This window comes from Aptenodytes forsteri, unplaced genomic scaffold (genome assembly GCF_000699145.1).
Source record: "Aptenodytes forsteri isolate BGI_AS27 unplaced genomic scaffold, ASM69914v1 Scaffold76, whole genome shotgun sequence".
Taxonomy (NCBI): Eukaryota; Metazoa; Chordata; class Aves; order Sphenisciformes; family Spheniscidae; genus Aptenodytes; species Aptenodytes forsteri.
In genome coordinates, this window is record NW_008794444.1 from 5309018 (window position 1) to 5318511 (window position 9494).

A 9494-nucleotide genomic window follows, 5' to 3' on the forward strand; every position below is an offset into this window, starting at 1 on the left:
CCGGAGCGGGTCGCCGTGCTTGGCTGAGAGCTGCCGGCGCTGTACGTTCCCGCGCAGGTGAGCATGCCCAGCCACCAAGCAAAGGTTACAGTACCGTAACAGCAGCCACAGCAAGCTAATACTGCACAACTGTGTAAGTGGATTAAAAAAAAAAAATACATACTTTTCACAAATACCACACAAAACCCTGTTGTACTGTGTAATTATCTCCAGGATTTTCTTCCGCTTATCAATGTAAAACTTAGTGCTAAAACAAGTCCAAACATGACTATGTGGTAAGTGTATTTATTCATGAGCAATCTGACATCCCGCTACTACAAACAGGGCGCTGTGCTGTATCTTCCACAGAAAAGTGCGGACGAGCAGGAGCGACTTTCCCTCCGTCACCGGGCGCTCGCCCGCACCGTCCTCGCGGCAGCGAGGGCAGCCGGCCCCAGCACAGCCCAGCGCTCTGCAGGCTCTCCCGGCGGCAGCCCTTCTGCACGGGAAGCGCAGGCACTGCGCGCCAGCAACGCGGAGATGGTCCCACGTCCCTCCCTGTAAACGGCTGTCCGGCTGTCCGAGTCAGTCGGCTGATTGAGGTTCACGCGTGCACAGAGATCGTTATTTTAGGTTGCTATCTCCAAAAATTCTTCTAAACTCTTCTTGATGTGCGGTGGCTGAGATGCAGCGTGAGTTAACAGACTTTGACCCATCTGTGCAAATAGTGCTTTTGATAATTTTGCTGTGGCTGTCCGGATATTTCCTCCAGCTCCAGGTAAAGAGCCGCTGTTTGTCATATTTCCCAGGAGGTGCCAAAGGACAGCTAGAACTTTTTGCTCCACAGCGTAAGGCTTCCGTGGGTATAACTCTGTAACAAGATCTGCAAGAAAGACAACAGGTATTTTAAAAATACTGCTTGACAACAATTCAGAAGCGATCCCCTGCTTTGAGAGGTGTTTAAAAGCACTTAATGTCAAATCATCTTCCCAAAGCAACTAATGAAGGAATGCTTGCTATGCACAAGAGCCTGTCTGTTGTTGTGACAGCATCAGCCCTCCGATAAAAGATACCAGCTTTCCCTACAAACACCCCTTTTATCCTCTCTCAGGAGTTTACACAGCAGTACTGGTACTGCTGATAATTTCAATTTTCCATTAAATTAAAACAGGTAAAAGAAACAAAGGTTTTTTGAGCTTTTTTTTTAGTTAGGATTATCATAAAGACCTTTATTTCTCACAGTGCACTGTGTAACATCTGAGATTTTATGATTTCCCCTCTATCTCAGAAATACGCAGTGGGTATTTGAGTTTAAGGAACAAAGTAGCCTTATACTATAAATATATACAAGATGAAGCATTTTCCTTACTTAGACAATTACATCATGAATTAAGTATTTCATTTGCAAATGTTTGCCTTTTTGCTAGAATGGACTCTTCCGGTATATAATACAAACTACTCCAAAAAATCCCAGCAAGAGATGAACTGTTTAAAGGTTGGTGACTAACACATTCGGAAAGCATAAATTTAGGAATATTTCAAGAACAGACTGTCCATTATGTTATTTAGTTTAATTTCATAGCTACTACACACAGAACTACTCTGAAAGTAAGCCAAATAACATCTGTTTGGTTCAAGCATATTTCCCATAAAGACATCCCTTGTCCACTTAAAACATCAAAGGAAAATTCAGCACTTCTGCTAGTAATAATCCCCAATATTAAAATATGTGTATAAATTCTAATTAAAATTTGTCTTCAATTTTTAACCAAATTTGCCTTCAAGCTTTTGACACCAGTTTAGGAAGAAGACCATTGTGAAGTCTGCTGTCTTTGTGGTGACTGCAGCTCAGCTTGCCAGCTTGTCTCCTTTATGACTGAATGCCAATGTGTATTATCAAGAGCCTTAAAATGAGAACGAGACCAACGGTGAAAAGCAAAAAGGTACAGAAGTAAAATTCAGGAGTTAGTAGGAGCCAGCCTCAGAGAACAGTGTATTTTCTGTGCTGGGAAACCTCAGAAAAAGCAGTCACTCATTCTTTTCGTTTCTTCCTGGCAAGAGTCTGAGGGAGTGAGCACTGTGAGAGGGAATACAACCTGAAGCAAGCAAGTGAAGCAGGCAAGCCTCCGCTGCTCCGTCAGCCCCTCGCCCCTGGCCCTACACAGGAACCTACCTCTGCCTGCCGACCGGGCAGAGGTAGGCATGTGGGGACCCGAGTCTCACTACAGTACAACCCACTCATTCACTGATAGAATGAAACTCATTACAAAACAAAACTCATTCTCTCTGATTCCATATTAAAATTATTATAAGCTTAAGGTATTTATACATCTTCTAGGTATTTATACATCTTCCATCTGACTATATAGTAATAATACTCTCTTGTTTTGTCAGCAATAACTTCAATTTGCATTAGAAGGGGATGAAATCTGACAACTGCTGCATCGTTAATGCCCACAATCTACTGTGACAGAAGCGAAGATGTATAGCCACCACCATCCGACAAGGAATTTGCCTAATTAGGATGGTACACAAACAAACATGCAAAGTAAGACATCACTTTACCAGCAAGCTTTTCTGTCATGTCTTGTTTTGCTTTTCCATTCAGAAACTGTGCTTTTGTGCAGAATGGCTGGAGGAGCAAGTAGTTGTCTAAATGCAAAGAACAAAACACGGTAAAATCCTTAAACACAAAATTAAACGTCTGGAAATAAACACAATATGGAAAAATAATAACCTTACTTTTGAAATATTAACTTAAAAAAACAGTGTGATGTATTTAAGGGCATAAAAGCATAAAAAGATACTCTTAACAAGCTGTAACTCCTAGAATCTGGTAGAACGTAGAATATTCATTTACTGAAAAGACTAAGATTCTGCTCCAAAGCTAAAATAGTTGAGGAAGGGAAATAGTTGTGGGCATACACAAACCAGCAAGAATCTAGTTCTTCGACCTGTTTAAGAGATTCAGCAGTGTGACGAGCTTGCGGATAATGAAACACAGAATCACACAGAATGATTGAGGTGGGAAGGGACCTCTGGAGGTCATCTGGTCCAAGCCCCCTGCTCAAGCAGGGCCACTGCAGCCGGTTGCCCAGGACTGTGTCCAGATGGCTTGTGAGTATCTCCAAGGGTGGAGACTCCACAGCCGCGCTTGGTGAACCCTCGCAGCAAAAAACACCTGCTATGGAAAAATAACAAAAGCACCTACGCACGTATGACAGGTCCAGCTAGCTGTATTTCCTTACTGGACTGGCAAAATATTAAGATGACTTGTATGGTTTGAAGTGTGAGAACAAAACCAATGATTCATTACACAATGCAATGATTGGATGGAAACTATTGGAAAGAGTACCTCTTTAAATTTAGGATTTAATTAATACAATTAAAACTCTATAAAATTAAGAGAGAGTAAATTACTTACCTAAGTGTTGACATAGAGCCTGAATAACGTTTGTGGCAGCTGCATAAATCCCTGGATTTTTGGAGTTCAGGTTGTTGTCTACCATGGCAGGAATTAACATGTTGATCACAGGTGATAAATTGTCTTTCAGCAATGGAATCATCTTGTACATTGTCTCCAAAGCAACCTGATTTACTTTACTGTTTGAGTCATGTAAGCGAGACTTGAAAGCGTCAAAGATCTGAAAAAGTACAGCATTCATCGGAATTAACAATTAATGTTTGAGGTGGACGTTACGCTTCCTGCTTTATTGTTACACTTTAATTGTCCATCTTAGCAAAAGATGGCTCTGATATGCAAATACCTGAGGTACTTTTTTTAGCAAGTAAAGCAACATTTGATATGTTTATACTGTGTTGAATATACTTCATTCAACTGTATCTCACCTCATCTGAGTTTGAATCATTCATATACAATGTAATGGAGGTAAATAAGCCATCTGTAACTTTCAGTATGACTAGTATTTTCTGCAAGCAAGTATTTTTAGCAAGACGTAGCTCTATTTAGGAAAAAGAATGTTTTAAAGATTTCAAAAACATTCACAGTTAAGATATTGCGAAGTTCCACAGAAGTATTTCATAGTTCCACAGCAAAGACACTGCACTGTTAGAAGACAATCTTGGTTTTCCTTTCATTATATCGATCTTTAGCTTACAACTGTTGGACCTCATCATAGTATTTTTCTCCTAAAGAACCGCCTTTCCTATTAGAAAGGATACTTACCTTAAACTTTATCATAAAAAAGACCTTTCCTCACCTTCTCCTAAGACAAACAAAGCAGGCAGAACTTGCAGCTGTGTTTCAGAGACAGTTTTTCAGATCTTGATTAATCCTTGCTGCTCTTTTTGTAACCTGTTCTGATATTCTGATATTTACTCAGCAGCGGCATGAAAAACTGCACACAGTATTCCAGAAATAATTCAGAGTGCTATCCCTAAGTGAAAACCTTCAGCTTCTTCCTCCTATTTACTTCCTTTACTACCTTTGTAGCTTACACATCTCCCCCTTGAGCACACCGCACCTATTCCTCAATGTTTTCCTGTTAATCAGACATTCTTATTGAAAGAGGGAGCCGAGATTTTTATCAGAAAACTTTGTGACACTACTTAAAGACCTTTGAAATAAAATGTTTTCATACAGTTACCTTGACAATGTTTGCAACAACAAAGCCTTGATTGTTCTCTGTATCTGATAACAGCTGCTTAATGCCATTTATTCGATCGCGGAAGTCTTTTGCATTCAATAAACCTGTAATGTCTTTAACATATTCTTCACTTTCTAGTGAATTGCGAGGAGCTGTTTTTCTTGTGACTTCACGGGCTTCTGTAGTCTCTCTACTGGAAAGGAAGAAGTTATTCAGTGAACATATAAGCAAGCTGAAACAGGAGTCTTTAATCTCAGACATTCTCTTTCCACGTAAGTGCAAGTATCACAAGGAAACAGAAAATCTTCTGATGAAGGACTTTCACTTTAAACATGGTGATTTAAAAAAAAAAAAATCACCTAACAGTAATTGTTGTTCCTAAAGTCTCAATATACATTCCACTCTAAATGCATATACACCTATCACACAAGAGTTAAGCCTCAACGAGGCAGGAGCCCTGTGCTGTTTCAAGTTTCTGTACGAGAGCAGCTGGGTTTGTGACCAGTAACAGTTGTGAATTTCCCTCACATCAACGGGGCAAAAAAAACCTCCCAAAGTTACTGTAGTTTAATTCTTTATTCCCAAAGTACTTTAAACACTGATCCCAGTCTAGGTGGCACCTAAGCAACATGCCACGCTGAGGTGGAAATTCAACAACTCTTCACAGAATATAACAAATTTTCTGTAGCGTCTAATCATATTAGACAGTCATGGAAAGAATTATAAAATCTGTGGAATCACATCTCTGTCCAGATAGGTATCCTGCATTTACAGACCAGTCCAGATAGAGTCGCTAGCTCATTCCTAATTTGCGAACAGAAATCTTTGATGGAGAATGGAATAAGCATCTTTCTTGCACTTTCAAATTCAAACCTATCAGCTCTGCAAGAACAAAAGGCGGCATCAAAATCTCCTGTCCCGCTAGTGTATCACAGGCCATTAAAGGTACCTGAATCAAAGATAAGAGTCTTTGGCATAATCCAGTGAGTAGCACCTCTTCTAAGGAAGCGGACGTGTAGTTTTACATGCCAAAGCAAAATTTACCATCAAATGTGGAATTATTATTTTGAATAGTAGAGAGTGTGTTAAAGAAATCTGTTCCTAAACAGACACGCTTTCTTCAACCTGGAGGCGGTCACAGCCCCTATGAACTCTATATTCTTGGATGCAGTTTTTTGGCTTGGTTTAAATTTTGGGGGGTTTCTTTTTCAGTTCAGTAGAAGACCTATTAGAAGACAAAACAGAAAACTAAAAATGGATGGAGTATCACCTAAAACCTTTAGTTAGGATCTAACTAAACACTTAGTGTCCAGGTGAGTGCACAAACAGGTAATTTGTGCTGTGGCTACCCCTAGGCACATTTGTTCTATAGAGTCTGAATGGCACTATCTTGAACTGATGGTGACATGAATCTACTGTGAATTCCAGGTGTTTTGTGTACTGTGCCTATTTTCATAGGCAGTCAATAGACAACTTAACTTCAAAATGCACAAAGCCATTTTGATATTACTAATCACCATATTTAAAAGAGTTTATGTGGGACATGTCAAGTTTTTCCTTTTCCTTTAGGTATGTTTAATTTTCACCACCCTGTTGTGAATGTTTCTATACTCTCTTCTTGCAGTGAGGCTATTATCCTAGAGGTCAAGTTACTAACGGGGTAAAACACTGAAGATCATTACCTGTCAGTGATGTTGAGAGCATCTCTGGAAGTAGATGATGACCTCGAATGTCCAACACTACTAGTATGGGAACGTCTTCCTTTTGCTGAGGGTGTATCTAACGGCATCTCCCCCAAACCCTGCACAAAGGTGCAACCGTTAATTAACATGGCTGGTACCGTTCTGCACTGCTGGAGACCCTGTAAAAGCAAGTCTGACAGCCACGCGCAGTATAGTAGCAAAGTACATTTCATCCAGTGTACCTGCAAGGAGTAAAGGCATGCACAGGGCAGCTAACAAGCAGTACCGTGCCATGATGTAGTCACTTGATTACTTGTCTTGCTCTGAATGCACTCCCCCCATTCCCTGTAGGTTCATTGTCTGCACCTAACGGCCACTAGTACACGTTTACATTTCTCAGCTGTTAAACAAGAGCTTTTCCACATACCTTTTCACGTAGACTGCTAACAGATTCCTTAATGTAAGGCAAATCCTTGGTCGGCACATACTTTTCAAGCGTTTTATCAAAATCAGGATGAGTCATCATACTGAAGAGCATCTTTCGACCGTAATACCTGCAGGGCAACAGACCATGACATATACATCCATAAACACAGATTTGCTTTGTAACTCTATTGATAATTATAGGTGTGTAATTCCAAAACATGAAAGTGCAGGAATTGCTATCTATATGTGTAACCAGGCAGCCTTTTCATCCTCCCACAAAGAAACTATGCTCAAGAATCACTGTTTAATCAGCAACCGAGCAAATTAATGAGAACGGTCTTCCATTTCAGCCATCTTTAAATAGGATGGTCCAGCCTTGTCAGTCAGACAGCGTGGATCCCAGTGCCAGCATTCCTCCGTGGCCTGTATCTTGTCTGTGCCCAACAGAGTATGCCTTTTGAGCCCCTCTTCTTCCTGCAGCCAGGGTGGGCACAGCTGCAGGAGGCATTCAGGTAATTTCTGTCACATATGCTATCTTAACAGTCTTGGCAGTGCTAGGTTAACGGTTGGACTCGATGATCTTTAAGGGTCTTTTCCAACCTAAACGATTCCATGATTCTATCCTCTGTCACTGCAGAGCAACACACACTGAGCTATGCAGAGGTTTCAGCCACCTGGAATGTGCTTGCCTTACCTATTAACCTTACTAACCTTGTTTGTTGTGAACTATCCTGTGCAAACCTGGCTATTGCAGGGAAAATCCGATCAGCGACAACTTTGGTTCCAGACAGAATCCGCTCCGGTCCCATACGTTCTACAATGTCCGACAGGTGCTGGGCTGTGCATCTTCTCACCGCTGAATGCAGGTGGCTAAAGAAAACACGGCCGCTTAGTAAAAACTCATCACAGGAGCTAAACAGCAGTATTTACGTGCTCTACCAAATATGGTATACAAGTTTTCTTTTTTCATCTTTAGCATAATCTACAACTAGTGTACTGCTGATATGCAGGTATTTATTCTGGCTGTATAGGGAAGACCTTGTGGAGCAAAGACAAATAACTTTATTTAAAAGGATAATCCATTTGATTAAATTTCATTTCATTCACTTAAAATCCCAAACTACAAGAACGCAAATGAAAAAAGAAAAATTACATTCTTTTTGTTTAAGGTCAGTTTCGGCCTCTAACTGCACCTTTTGGATTAAGAAAACTAGTAATTTTCTTCTTTTTAGAATTTAATTCTAGTTTTCCATAAAATAACTGTATAATATTTTAGAAAGCACCCTCTACCCTCTACATGCTTTCCATGAACTTTATGAAAAGCAAGTCCCTACGCTCAGAAACACATCCTGTGTATTTTATATCAATTTAAAATGAAATAAAGCAATATTCTATTGACTTCTAAAAATCTTGCAGAAGTCTGTTTTCTACAAAATGGGGGCCAGTAAACACCTATGCTGATGAAAATGAGAGAAAAGCTGGAATCAATTTTCAAACTCGTGCAGCAAACTAACCTTTCATATAAATTCTGCTGTACCTGCTGATCCCACACGTTTTCAGGGTACACAATTCTGCTAATTCAAACTTTTCCATTTTTTTTATCTTTGGATTAAAAACCCTACTTTGAGGACAGTTTCACTGCACAGTAAATGAGGCAGTTGTATGGCTCATCATTCACAGGGAAAAACAGGTTTAAAGGAGAGAGCTAAGGAAAAGAATTGCCTTGGTAAACCGCACCAGTGGCTCCCCAGCTTTGCAGTTTGACATGAACATCCAGCGTTCTTCCTGAATGACCGTGTTCCCATTTCACCAGGGTTTTAGTTTTCTCTGGTTCCATAGTTTACCATGGCCTCACTGGAAGTAAAGTCACCACTAGCTTACACTGCACAACGCGGCTTCAGCTTGCACAAAGACAACTAACGGGGTCTCTTCAAATTGCAAAACGTGGCAGCTCAGAATACAGTCCAGGCTGCAAAATCTATCCGGTAGCGTGGCAGCTGCCACGCGGAGCTCCCTGCTAACGCAGCCATCCTCTCGGCTGCGACTGAGCTACCGCGTTTAAGACTAGCTTTGGCTGGTGCCCAGTACCTGCCGTTATGTCTGTACAGCAGCCACACGTCTCGGGAGCTTGGGAGAAGGGAAACAGCAACAGACTAACTCCTGCTGCGTGTACCGATGGGAAAACAAGAACTGTGAGGCTTGAAGACCTCACTCCATGGAAGCAAATAAGCCCCCGCTCCCCGCGAATGCCCACTGCTCATGCAAAATAGTCGGAAATCTTTTTGTGTGCACGTAAGACCTTAGAATTAAACACAATTCTTACAGATAAGAAACATGATTTTAAAATTTCTGAAATACAATCACTTTCAGATCTAGTCCTGGAATCACGCTCTTGGATCAAGCATCTGTTCATAGAGGTGAGATTACAGCAATGGTCCAGTATCTTTAGAGCAGCATCTCACAAAAGCAAACAAAAATGTTTTTAATTATTCTTGTTGGTAAAGTCAAAAACAACTTTGTAGCTGACGAAGAATCAGTATATATATCTACTGAGGGTTGCAAGCGTTAATACTTATGATCACAGTAGGCTTGAAATGCGTTGAGCAGAAAATAGGCAAATTTTAAAAGGTCTTATGAATTGTAAGCAAAGCCATAACTGTTAACATCAGTACGTAAGTTGTGAATATAAGCAACTTAATGTGTAAGCCAAATTTAGAAAATATATCCTTTGTGTAATTACACAGTTGTGTCAAACAGAACCTTTCCACTTCGTACTGCAGACACGTCATTTTCCCCCCAA

The 9494-nt window shown here is 40.6% G+C and overlaps 1 protein-coding gene across 1 annotated transcript in view; it reads right to left on the reverse strand.

Annotated features, from left to right (window-relative positions):
* Positions 1-51: 51 nt before the first annotated feature.
* Positions 52-9494, reverse strand: part of FAM179B (family with sequence similarity 179 member B) — a 49299-nt gene continuing 39856 nt past the window's right edge. The window contains exons 18-24 of the mRNA XM_009289918.2: positions 7406-7564; positions 6696-6822; positions 6269-6387; positions 4587-4779; positions 3404-3623; positions 2545-2631; positions 52-862 (exon numbers count right to left, since the gene is read on the reverse strand). Of these exons, the coding sequence (XP_009288193.1) occupies positions 609-862; positions 2545-2631; positions 3404-3623; positions 4587-4779; positions 6269-6387; positions 6696-6822; positions 7406-7564 (1159 nt within the window). The 3' untranslated portion in view covers positions 52-608. The remainder of the gene's footprint in view (positions 863-2544; positions 2632-3403; positions 3624-4586; positions 4780-6268; positions 6388-6695; positions 6823-7405; positions 7565-9494) is intronic.